The sequence below is a fragment of the Helobdella robusta genome, assembly GCF_000326865.2.
Source record: "Helobdella robusta unplaced genomic scaffold HELROscaffold_5, whole genome shotgun sequence".
In the NCBI taxonomy this organism is placed as follows: Eukaryota; Metazoa; Annelida; class Clitellata; order Rhynchobdellida; family Glossiphoniidae; genus Helobdella; species Helobdella robusta.
In genome coordinates this window covers 4,129,314-4,157,075 of record NW_008705254.1, presented here as the reverse complement: position 1 = coordinate 4,157,075, position 27,762 = coordinate 4,129,314, and the positions used below count along the sequence as shown (strand labels likewise).

The 27,762-nt window shown below is 30.3% G+C and overlaps 1 protein-coding gene across 1 annotated transcript; it reads left to right on the top strand.

Annotated features, from left to right (window-relative positions):
- Positions 1-1,157: 1,157 nt before the first annotated feature.
- On the top strand, positions 1,158-27,562 carry HELRODRAFT_107531 (hypothetical protein; the record flags this gene model as incomplete). Its single annotated transcript, XM_009027373.1, has 10 exons — positions 1,158-1,372; positions 1,523-1,652; positions 15,198-15,247; positions 19,642-19,748; positions 21,060-21,145; positions 25,002-25,211; positions 25,717-25,905; positions 26,231-26,432; positions 26,835-26,940; positions 27,074-27,562. The coding sequence occupies 10 exons, from the start codon at positions 1,158-1,160 to the stop codon at positions 27,126-27,128; spliced, it is 1,350 nt and encodes a 449-aa protein (XP_009025621.1). The 3' UTR covers positions 27,129-27,562.
- Positions 27,563-27,762: the final 200 nt, after the last annotated feature.

Below are 27,762 nucleotides of genomic sequence, written 5' to 3'. Positions count from 1 at the left end.
ATATATAGAAATAAATAAATAAATATATATATATGCGAGTCACATATACAGAATAAATGTATTTACACGTGATTCATAATCAAAGATTAGACACATTACCTTTCTCTTAATCAGAAATTTGTATCTGACTAAAAATTGAACGGTGTGCAGTGTTGTAGCTACTCTATGCTCAGTTAGCATTTGCATACATGTTTAAATGTAGTTAACTAGGCAACTGTTCTCAATAAATAACTAATTTAATATATACTTCTTACTAACGGACATTATAAATACATTTATTGTTATTATATCTAATTACAGGTTAATATATACTTATATGTGTCAACGTGGGATACAATATATTATATTATATTCAGTTTATATTCAGTTATATGCGTGTGCATTTACGCAGAAATGTTTAAATAGAAAGGAAGATAACAGGAATGAAAAAGATTGTGCGCTTCATCATTTATAATTGTAAGAGCTTAACGCGTTTTACGAGACTTGGCATTATTAAAGAGCCTTTGTTTAGATAGAAGGAGCTCGTCGGCTGGCTGATTGAGAGAGAGAGAGAGGTGAAATAAAAAGTGAATTAAAAATTAAAATAAATAAGTATTTATTTATTTAGATTGGTCGGTTTGTTGCTTATTTTATTATTTGAGACTTGTCTGTCTTAAATTTTTTCTTCAACTCACTGTTTGTTTTCGTTGCACACTTCAAATTTATCATTGCAACTTGCCTGGGAAGAAAATTTCTGCAAATTGAATCATTAAATGTCCGCCCTTCGTTGATGACTTCAACACTTTTGTTTGTTGAATGAAGGTCAGAGAACGGTCTCGCCTGGAAAGAAATTGAATTCTATGTTTGGAGGAGAGGAACTGATTTGATTGTTCATCAGACACTGAACTGAAGAGTGCCTGGTTTTCAATGTGAGTTGGTTCACTATTTTTATGTTTTTTTTGGCTCTGAATTTTAAAATTTGTTTATTTTTATTTGAATTTCAGTTTGGTTAATGTGGTGATAATGCTTGAGTGTGACTAATGCAAAAAGCAAAGAGATCTGTATGCGTTTCTTGTGCAATTAAGTTTTTTTTAAAACCACCAGATAGTCACTGAAGAAGTAGAACAAACATAACAAAAGATTTCAAAATGGATGGATCACTCATTTATAGTTCTAAAATGTGCCAACCACAACCACACATTTTGCCTTACCACATCTACCACAATGAAATTCCTTCGTACAATAACGTCCATGATAATTATTCAGCCGTTCTTGCTTCAAGATCATTATCATCATCTCGATCAAGTTCTTCAAGGTCGTCAGCACAACCATCTCCCGAAGCCAAATCTGAGGATGACTGTCCCATTGGTTATGGTGCTTTTGGAGTTGTATGGTTAGTTTTTTAATAAACTCACATTTTTTTCATTTTTAAAAAGATCAATTTTTTCTAACAAAATTTACAAATGAAATAATTTTAATGCAACATTTTTAGATCTAGCTTAATTTGCATTTTTATTCACTGACTTAATTTGTTGCAACACAGGGCTGTGACAGATCCAAGAACTAACAAGAGGGTAGCGCTAAAGAAGATCTCCAACATATTCCAGAGTGTCGTCTCGTGCAGAAGGGTTTACAGGGAACTCACCATGCTCACTGACTTCAAACATGATAATGTTAGTTGCTTTGTACTGTTACTCTCTTATTTTATTTCTTATTAATAAAAATTGAGGTCACATCTTGCTCATCAGCACAGTGTATATCTATACATACATCTTGCTTATCAAGTCTTTTAATTTTTTGTTTATTGGTTTTATTCGGGAGTTTAAAATGAAAAAGTTAATAAGAATAAATAGTTCAAGTAGTTTCTATGTTTGATATCTTACTTAGAAAGGTACCAAATCATGTTGTTATATCCCAACATAAATTTTCCCATGCTACCTGATTTCTTTTATCATAATAGTCATAATGTATGTAAAAACTCTAGTTATTTAATTGCTTTGTTGTGTTGTTTTAGTGTTCTTACTGTCTGTGCTATGTATTGAAGCCATAATATTTTAGTTTACACTCTTCCAAGTTTCAAATATTGATTGAGGCTGTCTTCTTGTGTGCTATGAAGCTTTCTATTTATATTTTATTTTCATCATTTTTGTGGGAGTAGTTACAATATTCTGAGAAATAGAATTAATTCATGATTGGTGTCAGTTGTGAGATGTTGGTTGGTGAGATAATTTCTCAAAAGATAATTTCTTATTTATCCCTGTGTGTGTGTGTGTGTATGTATGTGTGTGTGTGTGTGTGTGTGTGTGCACACTGTACATGCTAGCAGATTTTATAAGTGCATTCATTATTTATAATAATAATATAATAATTAGTGTTAAGCTAATATTATTTATCCTGTTATTGTTGTGGTTGATTTTAATTTTCTGTTGAATTGTCATGATCATTCTTATCATTAATTTCACATTGTTATTCATTTCTTGTTATTAATTTTATTATTGTCAGCCTTTCAATAATTCTTGTTTGAAGTCATCTAGCTGCATTCATTACTTTAAGCAAACACATTCTTATCAAGAAAGTCACAATAAAAATTGAACTTTCTCTCCAGTATATACATTTACTGCCTATGTATATGTGTATATTCATCAAATGAATTGAAATTATGAGAGGTTGAATTGTACTGAAATGGCAACTGATGAATGAATAGGATGCAGTCAGGCCAATCACATTAAGGACTATATGTATTAATAACTACATTGCATCAACAACTAACACTAACAACTAGATAACTTTAACAGTTATAAACTCATTTATTAATCATTACTACATTACATCAATAAGCTAAATCATACAAGCATTTTCACTTGTGTTATAAACATAAACATTATAAACACTATAACAACAGCCAACATGAATACTACACTAAACAAACAAGCGGTCAAACAACAAACATTTAAGAAAAATTAAATTTCTAAAATCCATGCTGATGGCAGGCAAGCCTCTCAGATCATTATTTTAAACCTTGTTATGCATATAGACTCATTATTGTAATTGAAGAACAATGTTTCGTTGTTCTCTACTCTTATGTTGATCATGGCTAAACAAATTTGTACTGATTTAATTATTATTTAAAGACATATAAACCTACCCAACACCTGCCTTTATTTAGTGCTTAATTGTTAATAAAAATGTTTTAAAAAAACTTTGCAGTCAAAGTTAATTTTATTGTGTTACAACTTCATATAACTCTTTCTATGTTTAAAAAGTATAATTTGTTCTTCTATGCCATTTTTTGTAATCACCACAATCTTTACCGAAAAACATCACGCTATTTAACATCACATAAAGGCTCATTTAACGAAGGATATTGCACACAGAAGTAGAAGAACTGAATTATTGGCTCTCAACGCACATGAAGTTATATCTTAATTTATTCTAATCCCTAAACTCAGTTGATTTAAACTAACCTCTGTTGTTGCTGTGATATGCATGCAGCCATCATAATCTATAATAACATCACTTCAAAGAAACATTACACACAAAGAGATATTAGAATGCATTAGACCAATAAATATACATTAATCAGAGAAACATATTTACTTTAACTAAATACAAATGCTCACCGAAGGCTGAATAAAACGACATCATACTATTATTATAATAATTGTATTTGAAATATTGATATAACTTTTGCATCTATATTTATAGATGCAAATATTATATCATTATTTTTGTATTCGTATGTGTGTTTGTCTGAAATGCTGACAAAAAAACATGCTGCAAGTAGACAAACACGCGCGCACAGTAAACACAAACACACACACACACATACACACAAGCGATCATACAGACAGGAAAGTTTTATTAAAATTAGTTCTTTGTTACATGCCTAGTTAGTAGCAGAAGCTTTCTCAATCTATAGTTTATGTAAAAATTATGCATCCACAAATATAAACATGCACACATGTGCATGCTTTGAACATTTATTTATACTTGTGACCATAGTATGTGTTTTGTAATATATACCATGTTGGCAGTAACATATTTAATGTATCATCTCCCTAACAGGGCATTTGTATTCGTTTGTATTTTATTTTTTGTTTGTATTTTATTTTTTGTGCGCTCTGTTTCTCTCTCACTCTCTTTTCTCTCTTCTCTCATTTTTTATCTATGTTTTTGTGTATGTGTGTGTATATATGTTTGTGTGTATGTGTGTGCGTGTATGTCGTTACTAATAATACTAAAGCAATCAGTGTGACAGACAACTATGAAATTGTTTAAGAAAATGATGATGTAAAGTTATTTTTGTTGGTTATTTACAAGAAAGAATTGAGATACAATTATCCCTACCAGCTAGACTGATAGCAGCTATGGAAATAAAATTATTGATGGTTGATGATAAATGATGATGATGTTAGTTAATTTTAGTTTTATGCTAGAAATTTAATTGCACTTGACAGATAAATATGATTACAGTTTATTATTATTATTGTTAGATCTATTTTAAATAATGTGCTAATGACGTAATATTAATAATAATAGAAATAATAGAAATAATAATAAAAAAAATAATAAAAATAATAATACTGAGGTGGAATCATGTATTTGATTTAATACCAGCAATATTGTCCTCCAGTACAGTTATAATGGTATGCATCTATTTACTGATGTGAACTAAAAATGTTTCTGAAACTTCATCACAAATGTGAACTTATGTTGAGAAAGAATAAAAAAAAATTTGCACACTTCTGCCATCTATCTATCAATCTACTCAAAGGCATATAAACAAATCCTACAGTTTGCAGATTTGTATATCAGATCTCTTTATACTTATCCTAGCAGGCACCATCATTCAATATTACTTCATTTTTTGCTTGTAGCATAGTTGAAGTGCTGCATGTTTGTTATATTATTATTAGAAAGCCTTGAACTATATATGCATGCATGCATGTTTGTGTGTGTTATTGCATGGGTATGTATGTTGTATTTACTTTCCACTTATGAATTCTCAGTTACTGATCAATTAGATATGCCAATCCAGCTTCTAATCACTCTTCATCACTTGCTACCCTGCATATGTTAAATATTCTGTTATTGGATGATTGCTTATGTATGATTGTTTGAATTTGAAAAAAAGAGTTTAAAGCAAGGGAGTTTATGCTAGCTGAATATGTTGACATGGTTTTTATTTAATTTATTTACTTGCACTGTTTTACTAAATTGTGTTTTCAATTCTTGTTATTGGTGTTTATCTCAAAATAACTTATTTTATATTCTCCCATAGGCTAAGCTGCTTAGTCAAGTTATTGAGGTATATTTATCTATAAGGTCATTCTTAAAACAATTTAAAAGAATTTTCTTCCTTGTAGAATATGTTATCTTCTGTAGATAAATTGTGTTTCTCACTGTAGCAAGTAGCTCGGGGATGAATGAATAAATAAATGTCTGCTATACACATTCACCAATCTCCATTCTACAAGATATTTTAATTGATGTCTGTTGTTCTTGTTGTCTCTTATACTATTTGTTGTCTATTCGCTTCTTTTTCATTGTTATATCATGTTTAATAATATAATATTTCTTGCTCATTGTTATATTTTGTTGTATGGCCTAATGTTACTATGGCCAAACTGATGAATTGGTTTTGTTAGCAAGAATATTCTTCCCAGCAGATGGCTATGAATTGTTTTTTTTTATGAATAGTTAGTTAGAACTGAAGCATATAAATGAATTATTTAGTTATATTATTTTATGCATTTTATATAATTCATAATACAAGGAGCTAAACATTTCCTTTGTTTCATATTATACATATACTACTAACACGAATCTTATATGCTCACTAACTTCCTTCTCTTTCTCTTTCTTTTTCTTTCTCTCTTTCACACACACACACACAACATATGCACACACACACACAACATGCAACATATGCCCACATTTGTATGGTGTAGCATAATGACAACAAGCTGATGACAATTCTCAAAACTATAAAAAATTTGGAGCTTATACAAAAATTATTCCTATACTCTAATTTTTTTTTCTCCTCCCATCTCTCCATCTTTCCCTCTCTTTTTGTCATTTTACATTCTTCTAAACTTTCAAAAAAATGTCATACTTTCACCTGTGATATTTATGTTTCTTTTTTAAATACATTTTAGTTGTTGCTATTTTTGTAGCATACTTCATTCTATTGCATGTATGTATGTATATATGTATGTATATATGTATTTGTTTGTTTGTCTGTTTTATTGTTTAACTGTTTGTGGTAGTATATGTGTATGGCTTTTGAATGCATGAGTTTTTGAATGGTAGTGTGTTTACAAAAGCCCCGTTAATCATAATGATGATTATGCCTCTGTGTTCAGTTTGGTAGTTATTTTTAATGTCTCAAGTCTAATATATTTTTAATGCTAATCATCTTACTGTTAATTTGTTGGTGATTACATTTGATGATGGTGATGACGATTTGAATGATGATAATAATAAGAAGAATGATTATAAGGATTTTCATCAATATCATTTTTTACATTAGAAATGAGTTTATGGGATTGATGTTTGTGTTGATAGTATGTGTCTGGCTAGCATAAAAATCAATTTATCGTTCTACATTTTGTTTTTGTTACTAACGTTGTTATTATTATTATTTATTGTTATTTTTATTACTACCATTACCACCATCAGGTATAGTGATTGTTATTGTGCTATAGTTAATGTGATTCCCATTGTCACTCTTCACAAATAACATTATTTTCTCATGTGCATGCAATGAACGTTTGCTATGGTCCTTCTTATGTTGTTTTTATTACTTTCATTTTTATTTTCATTCATGCATTCATCAATTCATATTGATATTTATTCATTCACCTAGTTTTATTAATATCATTTTTTTTTAAATTTCTTGTTCCAACTTGCTCAGTTTGGCTACTTGATTTTGTGAGAAGTATTGCCAGTCTAGTAATATTTATTATTTGTAGACCTTTTCGTTTGCACATATGTTATTTATTTCATTTTCTGAATTCTACAACTCTATAGTACTTTTACTTATCTATACAATGCAGTCTCTATTATTGGTTAAAGGGAATGTATTGTAGTAACAGTAACTTCACATGAGTATTCAGTAATTTATACTACTAACCCATAATTGTTTGTTTCACTTTTTTAATGGCTTCTGTTGTTACTGATCTTTTAGTAATAAATTTGCCATTTAAATTTAATTGAGTTGATTAATACTGATGGTCTTGTTAGTTGGATGGAGCTAAGATTTTTTTTTCCAAACTCTGCTCTGCAAAATTTGCTAAATTTAATTTATTGCCATACTTTTTTTTTCATGTTTTTCGTTATGAACTAATCCATTTTGTCTTTGATTTTAAAATTTTTTGTGTACTCTACAGCAACTAAATTCTTAACTCATCTGAAAATAGTTGTTTTTCGTACAAATCCCTTAGAAATTTATTTAATTATAATAATATTATTAATGATTTTAATATAATTATATTAATAATTTTAATCATCTCACTCAGTAATTTCTGGTTATATGAAATAAATTTCTCTTACAAATAAATTTAACCTTAAAAATTTTTTCTGTAAATCTTTTGAGGAATTTTCCACAAGGAAAATGCAGGAGAGTGGCATTTTTTGTTTGCCAATGAACGAATATCTTGTATTTAGATAACTTATTTTTATACAAGTACATTAGCACGTTTACAATTGCATACGTATGTATGCCTGTTGTATGTATAGATGTGTGGAAAGATTCCTTCTCTCAGTGTATTGTTATTGATTGGTCGGGAACATTTTTATTTAATACCTACTTGGTTGTTGCTATTTTTTTTTCTTTTTTCGCTGCTTCTTTTTTTGTGGTTTTGTTTCATATTTTTACAAAGAATTATTTTTAAGATGGTCATTTCTATGGTGATGAAGGTAACTAAGATGGTTGTTATAATTTGGTTGGTTAGCCCTTCAATGCTGGGAGTTAGTTCTTTCAGCTTCTTGAACGTACCTAACTAAAATTGTTAGACATTACAATATTTTTTTTATTTCATTGTTCGTTCATTTGATGAACCTTTTGTAGAAAATTTCTGTTTATTTACGTAGGTTGGTTGAGTATGCATTGTCAGCATCATACGTATAATATGTTTATGTGCTATGTGCGTGCGTGTTTGTGTGCGTGCAGGTGCTTGTGTGCCTATTTGTACGTGCACAAAACATCCATTCCATATTTCTCATGCTTGCACATTGGTTGCATGTAGTTGTACAGTTGAACACGTACAATTGGTCCTGTTACACATACATCCATCCGTATGTGTCTGCATGCCTTCTTTATTTCATTTCAAATGATCTAATGCATGTCATTAAAGGAATGTGTGCTGTACACTCATCTTCCAGTTACTATGATGATCACAATTATTTGCCAGTTGTATTGCATTTGTTATTTAAATTGGTATTAATATCTTTATAGTTCCTTTCCTTTATCTAATTTTTGTTAAATTACGCCGTTTCATTCTGCTGTGATGTTGTTAATCATCTCTTTCCTCCACTAAATTTAATATTCTCCATCACCTGTTTGAGAAGACTCTTTCAAGATCCTTCTTACACTCGCACATAAAGTGTTGCAAATAAATAAGATTCTCTAGTTGTACCTATATCTTCTGTGTGCCTACATGCATATATTTGCATGTGTATATAAAATAAATTATCATTATGTATATTATATATGTATAGGTGCGTGCGTGTGTGTACGTATTGGATGAGCGTGCAGGCGTGCGTGAACATATGTTGATACAGGCAGCTTATGTTCAATTTTTATTTGTAGGCCACCAGTTTCATTGTATGCATTGAAAGCAAATAAACTGTGCTTATGTATTGTGTATGATTGTACATGGATGTACATAACTATGTGTGTACAGCAAGCGGGAGTGAGTGTATATTATATGTGTATGCATGTTTGCGTATGTGTGTGCATGAATTTTATGCACACTTGACCAATTGCTTATTTAACTGGATGAATGAATAATTGTGTTTATATGTAATGGTACTGCGTTGGATCTTATGTTTGCTCATGCACATGTTCACATATGAACACTTAATTATCCATCATTAATGAAGAACCATTACTGAACATACTTTTTGTTGTTAGTTCAAATATTAATAATACTATTAAATTAAAATGATAGTTAATTTTTTAGAAATAATTATATTATTCAATAATTTAGTTCATGTGAACTTATTGGATTGCTTTGTTTGCTTGTGTGTTTAACATTACATCAATTGTTATTAATTGTCACCAACAGAAGAATTTATTTATATCCTGTTGTTGTTGTTGGTGGTGGTTGTGGAGACACTAGTTCACATGTGCAACTTTGAATTGCAGGAATCATTCACTGCCACTTTTCATGACTTGTCACTACTGTTGTAATGAGTGCTAACATCATGTTTTTTGTCCATCTTTTGTTTAGTAATATATACTTTATCAATTTATGCCAATAATTTTTTGAGAATGGATCTTTTATTTTTTTAAACTTCAAATTTGTTTAAATATCACCCAGTTGTTGATTTCACATTGAGGGAAGTAATTTCTCCTAATTATTATTGTATCAAATGGAACCAAATGGTCCTTGGAATTATTGCTATTACAAAATATGATTAATGTTATAATTAGTTTCATCTATTATAACTGTTATAAATTCAGAATTCTCTTATTTTTATTTAATTTCACTTTACTGTTGACATCATTGATATCAGTAGACAGACAGACACATTGAAAGACAAGCAGGGAATATGCAACTGAAATATACAATGTTGTTTGCTGGTGTTGTTGTTTTAACCTAATTCCCTTGCTGTGGCCATAGGGAAGGCACTTTAAATCTATTTCCCACATACCTCACTTCATTGTTGTTTGCTTAATTTAACTAATCATTTTCTCCATTATTATTATTATGTCTTATTCTTTATATACAGAAGAAATTAAATGAAATAGTAATACTCTATTTTTTCATTAATATTAATATAAAACACTACAAAACTGCACTATCTGGTTAGCAGATAACAAATAAATAAATAGATTTTTGCTTTTGTTTTCAAGTTTGATGGTTGAACATGGTATGGCAAGCCACCTTATTTATTTTATCAAGTAAAAGTTTCGCATGATGATGTAAACAATATTTTCTTTCAGAAGATTTTATATTTAATACTGCTGTTCTGGTACACAAATTCATTTCAACATGTTTGCCGGTTCATACTGTAACATATTCGTGTATAGATTCATTATATTTTATGAGTTGGATGCATGCATACAAACAAACATACATACATACATACATACATACACACATACATACATACATACACGAATACCGTTGTGTTAAATCACCAAAGTAACATAACTGCATGAATCACACAACATCATCTTCCATGATAAAATGATTTGCAGATAATAATTAGTCAGCACTATGCATATTGTGATCTAAGAAGTATTCAAAGCTATAAAACATGTTTTAGGGGCACCTGGTATCATCCTTCCATCGTCATCCTATGAGAAAATTTTTTTTTGCTGTAGTCATCTTCACGGTTGTCATCATTTTAGTCATCATTAACATTATCTTATTCCTATTGCTTAAAATCGTTCTAACAATCATCATCTTCATTTTTGTTGTCATCAATCTTATCACTGCAGTTGAGGTATAAATTTATTGTACTATCATCATTATTTTTTTGCTCTCACCCACTTGATTTTTGTAATGATTTTGTGATTTCTATCAAATTTATTATCATCATCACGGTGTTTATGATTGCTTGAAGGATAACCATAGGTGGGCTTAAAAATATTTTTGTTTAATTTTTACCGAGATGTACACGATTATGCAGCGTCATCATTCTTGCGCAAAGTAGGAAAACTATTTTTTCCACTCTCCTTTTGTGATGTATCACGTGGGATGATGATGTGCAAGAAATGATGTGCTTTGGCGTTAAAGTGCCCTCTAATGTTCCTTCATTATTGAAGGGCTTCTTTTGAGATCTCTTTTAATAATTTTAAGACAATTTGTTTAAAACAATGAGTGTTACTAACACCATCAATACACTCGCACATAGGAATTAGGTTTATAATAAACTTAACATTGAGTTTATAATCATACACAAAAGAGTCCCAATTCATTCATTAACTTATTCATTTATTCTCTAACTCATGACACAGCTGTTTGATGTAACAATAGCAATGTTAAAAGGCAGTAAAAATTTTTTATGAATTATTTATCCTATGACAACACTGAATTATCCAGAATATTATGTATATATATATATATATATATATATATATATATATATATATATATATATATATATATATGCACACACATACATACGTGCACACGATCACACATGTGTTTGTATTAAAATGTATTTATTATTTATACATTCAAGCAGGTGTTTTCATATGTGTGTGCATGCTTGCCAACCCATACCACCAGTCTTGGTATTTTTATGGTATAGTTTTTATCTCTTTATTTATTTGTGTGTGTACATTTTTTCCCCTGAATTGTATTCGAAAGTATAGAGGAAACGCTTTTGTTTTATTATTCATTTTATTTTTATTCATTTTCGTTTTATTATTCATTTTATATTTATTATTCACTTTATTTTTGTTGCTATCACCGTCTTCGTCAATAAATTTATCAATATCTTCATGTGCTTCTGTTTATTTTATACAATTCACTATAATATTATTAATGCTTATTTATTTGCTGGTCACATGCTGTAAGATTGGTAACGTTGCTTTTTTACATGCTGTCAGTTGGTTGGTTGGTTGGTTAATTGGTTGGTTGGTTGGTTAATTGGTTGGTTGGTTGGTTCTGTCTGTCTGTCTTTTACATTGATGTGTTTTTTAAAGGGAGAGAACAAAAGAATTATTTATGAGAAAACATCATTTGTGATTTATTTACTCTGATTTTGAATGATTGAATTGATTACTTAATAATTTTTAATAATTTTTATTAATTCAATTTTTATTTATTATTTCTTATTTATTTCACAATTTTTTAAATTTAGACTTTCATTTATTTTTTCTGTATCATGGTTGCTAGCAAAGTTATAAGAATGAAAAATTAGTGATATTTAGTGATATTTTTTTACATTTACGACTAATATGTTGTTGTTGCTGTTGTTGCTGTTGTTGTTGTTGTTGTTCGTTAATGGGTGTTGCTGCGCGATTTAAAAATGTGCAAACTTAATTAGCGAAACTTTTTTTGTAAATATTTTTCAAGCATTTGTTCATCATTATGGTTTAATATTCATCATTATATTAATTATAATTATCACTATTGTCTTTGCATTCATCCTTATTCATTCTTATTTGTGACATTTATTTTGTGTTATGTCTACTGAACCCCTTTAAACTTTGTTATTAGTCATTCTATCTAATTTATAATCTGTTATTAAGTTCTGCTTTCGTTTATTAATATGATAATTCATGCTAATTCTTATTCATTTATTTTTTCATTAATATTTTCATTAATTAGCGCTACATAAATCGGTCTTAATCATATTCTCGTTAAACAAATGATGAAGGTGGCGATGATAGGTAGGAGTTAACATGGTGATGGACATTTTTTTCTCACAAAAGTTACTTATCATGTTGAATGATGATGAACATGAAACCTAGCTAGCTGACCTAGCTTGTGTGTGTGTCTGTGTGTGTGTGTATGTGTGTGCGTGCGTGTTAAATCTAATGTATAAAATGTATATATTTTCTATATATGTTTTATTCATTGTAAGTAGATTAAAAATGAATATTAGATGGATTTTCATTAACATATGTTAGCCATGGTTTTATTTAAATTTATAAAACCAAGCCATGGTTTTATTTAAATTTATAAAACCATCTGGATAATTTTTTGTGTTCTAACTATTGACGTTATTATGATCATTCACATTATTTTCATTCATGTTATTGTTATTGTGTTGCTGGTGGCAAAGTTATGGGTTTTCAAATTATTTAAAGGTTTTGCTCTTAGCCATTAGTTTTAATTGGCTGGATTTTTATACCTACCTAGTCTCATTCTTAATTATTTTCATTGTAATAATAATAATAATATAATAATAATAATAATAACGATGAGGATGATGATAATGATGTTAGTTATAATATTAATGATAATAATAATATAATGGCTTATAATGGGCTCAAACAAAGAAGTCAATATGCCCAAGTTTCAAAACATAAACCATATGACATAATATATATATATAATCAAATAATGATGCCTGCGCTACAAACGAACATAAACTATAACAGTATATGAAAGTCAAACAAGTGTTCATGTTGTATCAATATATGATCAAAAAAAAGGCTATACATTAGCCGTATACTTATCAAGTTTAAATTCTACGATGGTGTCAGATTCAATAATTTCTTTTGGCAAATATTTCCATACTAAAAAGATCCTGTTGGCAAAAAAGAATTTTCTGTTGTTGTTTGTTGTTGTTGTTATATCTCTGCACGTGTATCTTGAAACAATGGTTGTGTTTATTTTTGTTTAAGAGTGCATGATTAATCTGCAGTGATAAGGAGGGGGTCACTGGTGACACTCTCACTTATTTCCATATCTATCGTTTTGTATAAATATATAATACACTCATCAATATCATTCCCTCTATATAATTATATCATACACTTGTCTATATCACTTTTTCTTTATATATCATAAACTCAGTACGATATACTTATCTTCTAGTTACATATCTATCCCAGGTGTTTGCAACTTATGACGTAATTTTGTATTTTTAATTTATTCTTAAAATTTTTATTCAAATTTTTTGTTAACACGGTTGCCAGATTTTTTTAAATTCTTTTTTATTCTTCTATTTGTATTCCAATCAACATTTTAATTGTAATTTTGCTGTTGAACTGTTTTGAATTAGACATATTTGATTTGATTAAACATTGATTTTGTTATATGAACGCGTTTTGTACTATAGAATTGGGAAGTGTGTGTTGAGTTTTGTTTTCAGTTTGTTGTTGTTGTTATTGTTATTGTCAGCCTGTTGATGTTGTTGTGTCAATGCCTGATTGATAAACCTTTTTTCTGAAAAGTCATTATTGAACGATAATTTTCATGTTGACAAAATATTCATCACACTTTTTTTAGAATCAGTCATTCTTTAACAAAGGCATTTTTCCTGAATACCCCTGGTTAAGATAAATTGATTCACATAAGTCTGCTTTGTTTGAACTATACGTCTTTGGGTAAACAATTGTTACAATTATCTTGTTATGTGATTGTTTACCTAGAACTCACTGAGTGATAGTTTATGCTTTGAATGATTCTTTCCAACCTGCATGTATGTGAAGTACATTAAACAAATCATGCACTGTAGTCGTTTGTTAGTAGTTACATACTGCTGCAGTTGCTGGTTAGTATATAGTAGAAGCGGTAGCAAAGTAACAACGTAGGTTCTCTATCACTGCAGTAATTCTTATACATTCTTTCATTTTCTTGTTCAAAAGTTTGACTGGTTGGTATGTTTCATGTGAAACTTGATTGATGTAAAAAAAGAAATATTATGCTTGTACTTAGTGAACACTGAATAACGTGTGAGTGTGTGCAGATCTATTTGGATTACACGCAGTTCGTTGAATTTGTTCTCCAGTAGAAGCAACGCTTTAAATTTTAAAAAATGAATTTACACTTGCTGCATTTCATAGTTCACTATTTAAAATATTGCTATTTCTGATATCTTTTTTCTACATCCTGATCGCTATGTTTGTGTGTGTGTGTGTGTGTGTGTGTGTGTGTGTGTGTGTGTGTGTGTGTGTATTACAACACTGTACTGTTTTGAATTATATTTATCTGTCTCTACTGGTTATGTGAAAGTTTAATCATTCGAATTCAATTGATTGACATCTTGGAGCCATTCAGAATGTTGTTTCACTTCTCATCTTTGTCGTTTTGTTAAACATTTTATAAACGTGCAAAATAAGAACATACGGACAAACATGCAAACATCAAACAAACCATTTTAGAAGATAGGTATTTAAAAAATTTAAAAAGTTTCTAAATAATTTTTTAACCAGATTAAATCAGTTGGTGTTTTAAGTAATAACATAATAATTCTATTAGTGTTGTATGGAGCATTTATATTGTAATTAATATATTATATTTTAATGGTGATTGCTGAATTGTTATATTAAATTATGGTGAATTTTTTAACCTTTTCCCATACAGATTCTTTCTGCTACTGATATTGTGTTCTCTAGGACAGACAACAATGAATTGTTAGTATTTCTAAATGTTTTTCTTCTTAATTACACATTAATATTTTTAATTTAATTTTTTTATATTTATTTTATTAAAGATTTTTTTTTATGATCATGGTAGACAATTTTTTTAAATAATTTTTAAAAAATTTGAATAGTTTTTTTCTAGTTAATTATTTACATTTATAATCTCTGCTGAACCTTGCATTCTAACATCGTGTCTGCAAATGTTTCTTCATTTACTTTCAGTCTATGTTAGGTTTTTTTCTCACTCACTTCTTGTTTACTTTAAATTTTTTTAAACTATTCAATTAAGATTTTTAATAATGGCCTGAGATTTTTTTTTTCATTTTTTCTGTGGCTGCAGTGATTTAATTCTGATAGGTACATTATTAACAGCAACAACAACAACCTGATTAGTAAATTTCCATCATTTTAGTGTTCACATCATTTTAGTTATCCCATTCCATGTCACACAAGTTATGAGTATTTATATATCATTTCTTTTTCTTATCTTCTCTTTCAGCTTAATTTTCTTTACATAAGTGGCAGGTTTTTTACTCATAATTTGATTCACACATTGAATTTCTTTCAAATATATAATTATTTAATTTATTTATGCGTGTATGTAACTAATTAACATAGCACAACTACAATGTAAAACTTAAACGTTTCCATTTTACATCGTATTCATTGACCTATTTGAGGTGTTCCATTATATAATTGTGATTCCAAATATACAGTGAGATTGGAATATAAAATTAACTACATGTAAATGAACACATTAATAAATTTTTAAGATTTTTGTTAAAACGTTTTTCTAAAATTAACTAACTACCTCTGTAGATTGCTTAAGATGTTGTATTGAATGGGAAGTGGAATATTTTAGGAAGTAATCAGCAAATTGCGCCATTAAATGAATTTGTACAAGCTGACAAACATTTTTGTGCAATCAAATTTCTGCAACATTTGTAAAAAATAATAACGAAAGTTTGCAATCAACACAACTGGCAAGTAACTATCTTGTTTGAGAAGGCATTAATTTCACTTTCTTTCAATCCTCTTTTCATCTCTCCCATCTACCATAATTATAATATCTAGGACTTGTCTTTATGTGTCTTGTACAAATGCATTCAAACATCTACTTAGTGCTTGCTCAATGTTCATTCTGATTCTACCTAATCGCACAGTTCAATTCAATTATTTCTCTTTTTTTCACTTATTCTTTTTTACACTCTTTTCATTATTAATTAATTCTATTATCTGTTCATCCATTTTTTGGGCTTACATTTCCTCAAACATTCACTTACTAAAAACGCGCACACACAAGCGCGAATACACGCACACACAGACAAATATCACTTTTTGATTTCGAATAATCACAGTCTCTTTGTTTGCAAAACAAGGACATACATGTGCAGATTTACATAGGCACACAGTGTTCTGTTCTGTACCTTACTGCACTGCACACAGAAGCACGCATGTATGTTGTATATATATATATATATATATATATATATATATATATATATATATATATTCAAGCAATCGGACATATTCATGCACCTTAAATATGTGCTTGAGTTAATAAATGTAGAAGTTTAGCTTATAATTGAATTGGCGCTGCCTGATCTTGTTGTATATAATTCTTTCCCCCCATTATCATCCTCAGTGTATGTACTACAAGGCATAGGTGTAACTAGAAGATGGTGGTGGTGTGCTTGCGAGTGTTTTATGTTATTAAAATAGTGCTGATATCTCGTGTTACTTGAGGAGAGCATCATCGCTATTAGGCTAGGCTTCGACTATGTGATGTGGCTCCCGTCATCACGTTGCTGTATGTTCTTGCGCGTTGTAAGTTGTATCCACCGGTAATTGGCATGCACTGACTGCTAGCCATTCATAATTTCATGCTACATTTTATAGGCTTTCAGACATCGATATGCTGGGAAGGGATTTAATAGTCTATTGTAAGAGCCTATTATACAACATTATACAAAATGAAAACTTGTATTATAAAAGGATAATATAATATGTATGTCAATAGACGAAATGAATAGTAAATAATAATGTAACAAAGTATAACAATATAATAACAATATAACATTCAACAGCGCTTTTAGCGTGTAGTGTAACGAAAATATTTAAACAGAGAGCAAGCAAATTAAGAACACGCCCTTGTAAAATTATACACACGTTACAACTACACAACAAATTCCATCTTAGAAAGTGTGCATCTGCATGCGTGGAGAGCTCAAACAACTGTAGCAATTGATTGGTGGTTGGCTATCTATTTGTTTCCCTGGCTGGCTGGCAGGCTGGCTGTATTTTTCTGAATACATTTTTATGTCTTTACGTGGAACCTGTTCGATTTTAATGGTAATATAGTTTATTATGAGTTTTTCTGCAATTTATGTTGTATATGTTTGTGTTTGTATGTTTGCTAGTGTTTTTGTAAAGAATTTAATTTTGTATGCACGCTTGTGTGGGGGGCCTGTATAGAGAGGACGAGAGAGATAGAGAGAGAGAGAGAGAGAGAGAGAGAGAGAGAGAGAGAGAGAGAGAGATAGAGAGAGAGAGATAGAGAGAGAGAGAGAGAGAGAGAGAGAGAGAGAGAGAGAGAGAGAGAGAGAGAGAGAGGTTTATGATTGTCAACCTGTACCATGGCAAATGTTATTTTAATGATGTCGGTTCATTTTTTATTGCACGCGTACTCATCTATCTGAGCATGCTGGCTTGTAGTTTTTTTCTCTTGAAATTTCATTCAGTGCATTGTTCTTTTATTACTCCTTATATGATCTTGGTTTACTTGGTTATTCCTGGCACTTAATTAATTCGTTCATTATTTTAAAGTAATATTTTATATTAACATTTAAAATGATTTCAGTAATGCTTTCTTACTCTGTTTGGAATAAATTGACTCTATAATGACGTTGTAGCACTTGTATTATAGTGTATTTGTTTCTGGTAGAATTTCTCAGCGTGACGGTATGGTACCATCTAGTTTATCATTTAATTATGTTACTTTCAACTTTTATTACTACAGTTGCATAATAACTATTTCGCATCTATTCTCTCTCCCTCCCTCTCTCTCTATCTCTCTCCATTCTCCAACTTAACCTACTATAGCTCATTCATTCCCAGGCTTTTTCTGACCTAATTATACACACTTATACTTCCATACACATATGTGTTCTTATAAATATATTAATATACCTTTGTGTACATATGTAGGCTGCATATTTATATGTGGATGCATATAAATCTATTTATACTTATGAATGCTCGCACAGGCACTGTCTAGGTTTATGTATGCGTAGTGTGTGCGCGTGCGTGCACATAATGTGTGAGTGTGTGTGGAATATCTTTCTGGAAAATCTTTCTAATGAAGAAAAGAATAAGAAAACGGCAATAACAAAATAAAACATTAAAACAATCAGCATTAAAATAACGATGGGTGTTAATTAAAAAGAGTTGAAATGTTTACTGTTATGCGTTATATTGACTAAATATATCTACTACAATGTTTGTTTGTTGAAAAATAAGATGGAAGAAGCACCTGCATATCAGGCAGACTTGATCTTTTCATATTTAACGGATTATTATATCAGCGTTATACACGCCTCTTAAGCGAGTCATGATATATCTGCATATGATATATATGTATGTATGTATTATGTGTAATTTAAAATATGTTGTTTGGCGAGTGTATGATTGTCAAATGTTGCCTTTTCATTATAATGATATTTCTCCGCCCTTTCATTGTTCTCTTCTGTTTGCCATCAGGTAGAAAGGTGGCTGGATGTATCATGAGATATCATGTTCTTATCAATGCCACTCAATAACTTTTTCTTTCTTCTCTAAATCTGCTCTATTTCTCTTTACAGTTTGTTTTTGTCAGATTTCTTTTATTACTTTTATTATTTTCGCTATTTCAAATGTCTGTCCACCTAAGTTTTGTTATTTTGTTTGTTTCTATTAATAATTTTTAATGTCGGCCATACCTTATCGTTCGATCACTTAGCTATTTGGTTTTGTAGTATTTTACTTGTGAGTAATTAATTTATCCATCTATTTTGTTGAAGAAGAATAATGTTTTTGTTCGTGTGTTGTGTGCGCGTGTGTGTTTGTAGATGTGTGTGCAGTACAGTGTAGCAGACATGTTCTTATCATCAACACTGAGGTCTTCCTATTTCAATTTATTATTTGTTTGTAGGTCAGATTAAGTTTATTTTATGTTGCATTAATTACTCGATAAATTTCATTACAATGCAATATGTTGGCTTGCATTAATAATTGTGGTGAAGAATTTTTTCATCCATTGTCGATGGTGTAAATATAATTATAATTAATATTTTAATTATAATTATTATTAAGTTATAATTAAATTTTTCTCCAAACCCCATAAACAGATATGTCCTGACGGAGCTGATGCAGAGTGACTTGCACAAGATCATATCATCCAATCAAACCCTCACCGTTGAACACGTTAAGATATTTGTCTATCAAATTTTAAGAGGTTCGTAGTAGTCACGTTAGTTTAGCTAGTTAGGTAGTCGGGCGGGAGTTCTGGAAATTTCTAGAATATTTTATTTTCATCTGTTCATTGTTCATTTTTTATTAGCTATTATTTCTTCTTTGCTTTTGCTATTCTATTATTGCCTTTTTGTCTGGAACTGTTGATGATATAATCTTTGAATGTAGGTTATTAAGAATTCATTACATGTGCATTGTGCATTTATATGTGTTTGTATATACACAGGCATATCATACCCTTGTATGTTTTTATGTGATTAATGCCAACAATTTGGTAGAATTCATACAATACTGTATAAAATATGGTCTCCTTCCAACATTTATGTGTAAGTGTATGTATGTGTTTGTGTGCGTGTGTGTATCTGTGTATGTGCGTGTGTGTATGTGCGGTGTGTATGTGCGTATGTGTATGTATCAGTGACCTCAGTATTATTGAGATGATCATTGCTGTGCAATTTATCATTTTCAATGGCCTTTTTTAGTGGCTGAATAAATCTGTTTAATGTCTTGATGGTTTGGATCCATTTTTCAAAAATTCTACTATCATGGATGAAGAAAATGTGAATTATACCAGCACTATTTATAAATGCAATTTCACTTAGATACCATAGTTAATTAATTAATTACTTAATTAGATGGTGAGCTGAACTAATTGACGTTTATTACTAATTAGTGCTGCTATTAATAAGAAGGTTTGTTCCACATTGTATATGGTTATTTTAAGTTGAAAGGGATTTCATTTTTATGACTTAAGTTAATAAAGTATGTGGATAAAAAAGCTTAGGAATGTCAGTCAGTCAGCTGCTATTTAACGTTGATCCTCAGCTTCCGTTATTACCAGAGTCTTGTTTTTAAAGAATACAAAAAATTGTGAGGCTAAGTTTTTAAATATGGAGCAAGCTATTTTTTAAAGAAAGTGATGAAGTATATTTTCTGCTCTCGGTTATCTCGTAATATCACGTAAATAATAACTTTTGTAATGAGTTTTTTCATTTCTTCTGTGTTCGATTGAATGTGTTCTTACCAGAAATATTATCACGAAAATCTTTTTATTGCTTTTAAGTTGTATGCGTTATATATTTATTGGAGGTCACCGTCCGTTCAACGTGTTACGAATGAGCACGCTGTTACATAACGTCTGGCTGGCTAGTCTAACAACGTATTACATAATGTATGGAATGAAGATGCAACAATTACGTTGTATGATAATATGATATGTCATACTTACGTGTTAAGAAACACCATACAAACACTACACACGCATACACCTACACGCATACACATACACACACAGGTTTGAAGTTCCTACATTCGGCCAACATAATCCATAGAGACATCAAGCCTGGTAACCTTTTAGTCAATGGTGATTGCAAACTCAAGGTTTGTTTTTGCACATTTATACGCTCTCAAACTCACTCACACACACACACACACACACACACACACACACACACACACACACACACATGTAGACACATTTACGCACGCACACATTCAAACTACTAAACGTAGTTATAATGTCTTTTCATTTTAAAATCTATCTAGTTATATAAGATATGTGTAGAGCTGTAAGAATGGTGGCAGGCATTTCTTATTAAATAATTCAGTATATTCAATAATTCAAAATATGTTCATTATTATCACTTGAATGATTGCGATGTGATGATGATGATGATGATGACGACAACGACGTCACTAGGTGTTGTGTGCTAGGTATATATTTTCTTTGTTTACTCAGCACTTGTTCATATTAATTCTTGAATTTGACTGCATCATCATCATCAACATCACCTTCAGAAACAACATCAACACTCTTATTGTTGCCTGTGTAATCAGTTTTTCAAAGCATTTGATAATCATGTATTGTTAATGATGTTATGTTGTGTTAGGCTGTGCAGTTGATATACACATGTGTTTGTGCATTTGTTTGCTAATAATGTTTTATTTGTTTATTTGTTAGTTAGTTAGTTAGTTTGTCTGTCTGTTTGTTTATTTATTTGTTCATTGGTTTGTTGGTAATTGTTTAAGAGTGCTACTTTATATTATTTCAAATGATATTGTGTTCATTCACTCATCATATCTTCATATACGTGTATTCATGTTGTTTTTGTGGTATGCTTTATTAAATCGATTATTTATTTATTGTTCCTGCTGAGTTCAGTTGAATTTTTCAAAAGTTTTTTCCATGAAGAGATGATGTCATCTTTTTTTCTATATTTCCTGCTAATGATTATCATGCTCCATTCAATATTTTTATAGCCTTTAAAACCTTTATAATGTATTTTTTTTACTTGCCTGTTCACCGGTTCATTTTGTTTATTTTCATTTCGCGGTTTAACCTGCACTTATTATTTTACATTCTTATCCTTTCATGATTGTAAATGTGTTGAGCACATATTTTTATTATTCTCTATCTGTTTGTCTGTCTCTCTGTCTGTTTATCCATCCATCCATCCATCCATCCATCCATCCATCCATCCATCCATCCATCCATCCATCCATCCATCCATCCAACTGTGGATTTGTGTGTCTATCCAGGCTTGGTGTATAAATAATATATTATTGTTATTTATCTTAAGTAGTTGTAGTATGAGAACAAAAGAACACGATGAAAAAATTATTAACATGCAAATTCAATAGATAAGTGGTCTTTTAATGGCATGCAATTAAGAAAATTAATTCATCCATTATACATGAGAAAAGTGGTAGATAGATATATTAAAAATTGAATACTGTTTGACGTTTAATTATTTCCAAATGTGAGGTTATAATAGGCCGTAATGTATTTATTAATCAGCATAAATAACTATCATTCAAGTAGGCCTACTGCTTGTTTCTTCTTGCATGTGCGTTTCGTTCATTTACAACTAAAGTATTGTCATTATCCTGTTAAAGTTTTGACCTTTCTATTAAAAACACACGACATTTCTAAGATTAAAGCTGGTGAAAAATTTAGTAAATGAAATGTGAAATGAATGTTCTATTAATAAATTACACCATGTTAGGACATTATTGATAAGTTTGAAAGAGTATTAACGACATAATGTTTTTTATTTACATTTGTAGGTATCTTAACCAGTTTATTACTATTTTTTGGGTAGTTGTTATCTTATTTCTCATTACCATTGTCATCTTTCTTGATCATTCATTATCACAAATCACCCATCACCAACGTCATCATTAATATCTTCACTTCACCATCGTTGCCACCATCGTCAGCCACCATCATCAACATCTCTTCAGTAGACGATTGTGCTTCTTTTCATTCTCCCACGACGGAATTTAATGTGATTATTTTTGGTTGCTCTACTCAAGTTAGACTTTTATTGAGCGCTGATCTATATAATTGTTTTTTTTATCAATGTTATTGTATTTTATCATTTGCTGGTTGACAAGTTCAAATTTTTTTGGGTAAGTTTATTATTATGATTATTATTATTATGACTATTTTGATTATCATTATTATTATACTTTATCATTATACCTGCAACAATAACATTTCAAGAACAAAAACCGATTCAAAAAAATGTCGGGATTTTGTTTGCCTGGCGTCTACAAAGATAAAAAAAAGACTGAATATAGTAAGCAGACAAACTTACAAATCCGCCAATTCAAGACCTTACAAATCAACCAATTTATCTTTTGCAAATTGTTGCCAATGGCTGTAAAATTAAGTCATGTCATCAGATGGAACATATGGAATGTGTCACAGAAGAAATTTGTTATTTTCAGGATATGATGTATGTACATCTTTGTTTGTTTGTTTGTGTGGGTGGGTGTGTGTGTGTTTATAGTAAAGTTGTTTTGTATTCTGATGCATGTTCATGGAAATATTAAAGACAATGTGGATCGGTTGATTTAATTGCAAATATGTTGTTATCTTTTATTTTTATACTATTAGTTATATTACTATTTTTATTATTATTAACATTTTTATCATGATTATTTACTGTCTGCACATTTTAGCTGTCCTGTTAATCAGGTGGAAGCTATAAATAAGCTCACATGTACTTGCTAATATGTATGAAATCATATTTTATATGTGCATCTATGATCTATATATATATATATATATATATATATACATATATACACGCGCGAAGCCAACGTGTGTCTACATGTAAAAAGAATGTCTTTGTGCTCTTATTTATTTACACGCACATCTGAAAATATTTCAAGGAAATGCTTTGCAATCGCAACTTTAGTATTCTTAGTAGGGATTCATGCAGAGGTGTTTGTTTTTAGGATGGGTGGAGAGAAAGAAAGAGAGAGTAAGATATATATATATATATATATATATATACATATATATATATATAGAGAGAGAGAGAGAGAGAGAGAGAGAGAGAAGTTGGGAAAGGAAAGAAGGAATGATTGCTAATGGCCTGAGTGACTGAATTAGTAGCATTTATTTTCTTTTAATTAAAATAAGTAGTTTTAGTGTTCCACTAATCAGATTGATTCAATCTATATATATATATATATATATATATATATATATATATATATATATATATCACAAGGTTCTATCTTACACTGCATCTTATAATATTCTAATTATGGACACACTCCTGATGAAGATGATGACGACGATTGTGTTGTAGATGATGTGATGATGTTATTGATCATGAGATACTCAGTGCTTGTTTTATGATGAAATGGTTTTATTTTTAAATAAATAATTAGAAGGTCTTATGTGAAGTGCTAATTCACGCAAAAACACACTAATATTCAGTCATATGTTTGTATAGATGTATAAGTATATATGTGTGTATATATTTATTAGTGTAGCAGTAAACAAATGTTTTTGTATTTTGGCATTTAATAGTATTTTATTCTTTATATTTGGTTGTCTTCAATATTTTCTTTTTAATATAACCTTCATGTGTACAGCAATACTTGTTTTTTCATCACCCACCAATGATATGTGTGTATTTATATGTTTAGGTTGGCACTGGTTTGTGCTAATTCATGCATGTATATTTGTGTGCATGTATGTTTGTGTGCGTGTGTCTGTGCATGCATTTATAGATGGGTTTGTATAGTTGTGTGTATGCTTCATTGTGTGTGTTTAATCATGTTTATATGTACACCAATGCATTGATACAATCTGCTGTTCTGTTAATGGTAAAGACATGATTGAATTTTTTTTCCTAGAGCTTCATAGTTTTTAAAGCATTTTTACAAAAAATAAAGATCATTAAAGTTGATCTATATAAAACGTACCCACCATCAGATATGTGATTTTGGGTTGGCCAGAGTTTATGAGCCAAGCGACATGCAGAGAATGACGCAGGAGGTGGTGACACAATATTACAGGGCTCCTGAGATTCTGATGGGAGCCAAGCACTACACGTATGCTGTGGATATGTGGTCAGTCGGTTGCATCATGGCTGAGCTGCTAAGCAGGAGGGTTCTTTTTCAAGCTAATAATCCTATTCAACAGGTTGGTTATTTTTCTCTTTTGTTCTTTTTATTTCATAATGATATTTTCTATATCGGCGAGTTAGCTCAATCAGGGGCTTGGTTAGAATACTGCTTGTCAGAAACTTGATGATGAGTTGATTTGTACCGAATCAAAAAATGTTTGATTTGGTCCATAATGAGTATAGATGTAGGTGGTGCGGATAGTACAACAGCCTTTCTTGCCGGAAAGTTTAGAATGAAGAATGACGTGTGAGCATTTCTACTGCATTATAAGGACCATAAAATGTTTGATTTGTGTAATACATGCTTATCACATTTTTTTAAATTTCAAAATTTTTTTCATATTGTTGATTACATTTTTAAACAAACGAAACTGTATGGCACATAGATGACACTTGTTATATTTGTCGCTATTTAATTTTCATTGTGATTGGATTGCACGCTATCCATCACCATATTACATATACGATGACCAACCACAACAACGCTCACTGCACCTATCAACCAACCAACCAACCAACCAGTTGGACCTGATAGTCAGCATCCTGGGTACTCCCTCCATGGACGACATGCACGGTACTTGTGACCCGGCCAAGGCACACGTCCTACAGTTGCCTTTTCAAAATACAAATCTGGCCCTCTTGAGAAATCTTTCAAATGACGTCACAAACGAAACATTGCACTTTTTATTGAATCTGCTATCGTTCAATCCAGTTAGTCATTTTTCCGGTCTAACTTATTCTTCAATTTCACGTCTGATACATACATTTCATTGCTTATTCCGCTGCTTGATTTTTTGGTTAAATGATTAATTTCACTGGTTTTTATTAAATTTTTAACATTTTATAATGGATTATTAAACATGCTTGAAACATATTTATTGTTGAATCTAAGAATTACTAGTCTTATTTCAACATCATTTTTACATTATAAAAAAATACAGATGGAAAATTAAGTTTTTCAGCAAATGGATGTTTAGAATCATTTTCAATTTACAACTCTTATTCACTTAACAACCCCATCACCACCACTTAACAGCGCCACAGGATAACAGCAAGTAACGCCTTGACGCACATGTACATAGACGACGGTCGGACAAGGTACCACACATCCATCTGTTCATGTTGCCAGTGCTACAATCCATTTGCTACTCAGCTATATAGGGACTACGAACCGTCATGTCAGAAACCATTCTCCGTTCAGTTTGAAGACGAGCTATCCACTGTCACTGCTGTCAAACGTAAATTTAGTTTCTGATCATCTTTTTTAATTTATCTGCTTTTATTTATTTTTTGCCATATCCTGTATTAATTCATTTCGCCATATTATACGTTGACTACTTTCTGATTCACTTTTTGTTCTCCATGTTTTTGTTGGTTTTGTTTTCTCAGGCTCTATCTTTATGATGCCACTTAGTTCTTACAATCGAATTCACTTGCGTATGATGTACAAAGACATTGTCTCATTTTCATTCTTACCAGTATGATAAACCATCCCCTATTAAAACTATAAAACGTTATCTATTGAAAAAATAAGATCTAAAAAATGGGTGATAGTGTGCGGATGAAAGAATGAATGGATGATTGAGTGAGTGTATCCACGAAATGACAAATAAATGAGAAAATGAACAACAAACACACAGTCAAACTTACTAAACTCTGCAAATCAATTCAATCGAGGAACGAATCCCTGGGTATCTCACAGCTCCATCTTAATCTTCAGTCACCTGTCTACAAAGCTTTTGCTAAGTAGGTGTTAATGTTATTTGTTGGTATTTATTAGTACCTGTGTATTATTTTTCTTTTAATTTTGTATTTAGTTTTATATTTTGCTTCATTTATTTATTCATAGACTTGCCCTTTTTCTCTCCATCCACTACAGATCTCACTGTGCTCAAGTCTCGGAACTACCACCATCTCCACACTTATGGGAATGAGGAAGATAAGGATGATGAGAAGATGACGTCATCCTCATCATCTTCATCGTGTTGACGTTCTCCGAGTCTCAACTCACTGTTAAAAATCATCAAATATTAATGTAACCGTGAACTCCTTATCAAAAGTCAATCAATAGTTTATGATGCTTTTACTCATCCAGCCGTATTTTTTCTTTCTTTCTTTCTTTCTTTCATTCATTCATTTAGTATTTGTTCAGATTAATATTTTTTAATGTGTAACACCGACCTAACATTACACACGCACACACACTTCATATATTAATATGAGGCTGTGTATGTATATACATACATGTGTGTACATATGTATTTATATATGTGTTGTGTACGTGTTTGTTTGTATGTATGTATGTATGTATGTATGTATGTATGTATGTATGTATGTATGTATGTATGTATGTATGTATGTATGTATGTATGTATGTATGTATGTATGTATGTATGTATGTATGTATGTATGTATGTATGTATGTATGTATGTATGTATGTATGTATGTATGTATGTATGTATGTATGTATGTATGTATGTATGTATGTATGTATGTATGTATGTATGTATGTATGTATGTATGTATGTATGTATGTATGTATGTATGTATGTATGTATGTATGTATG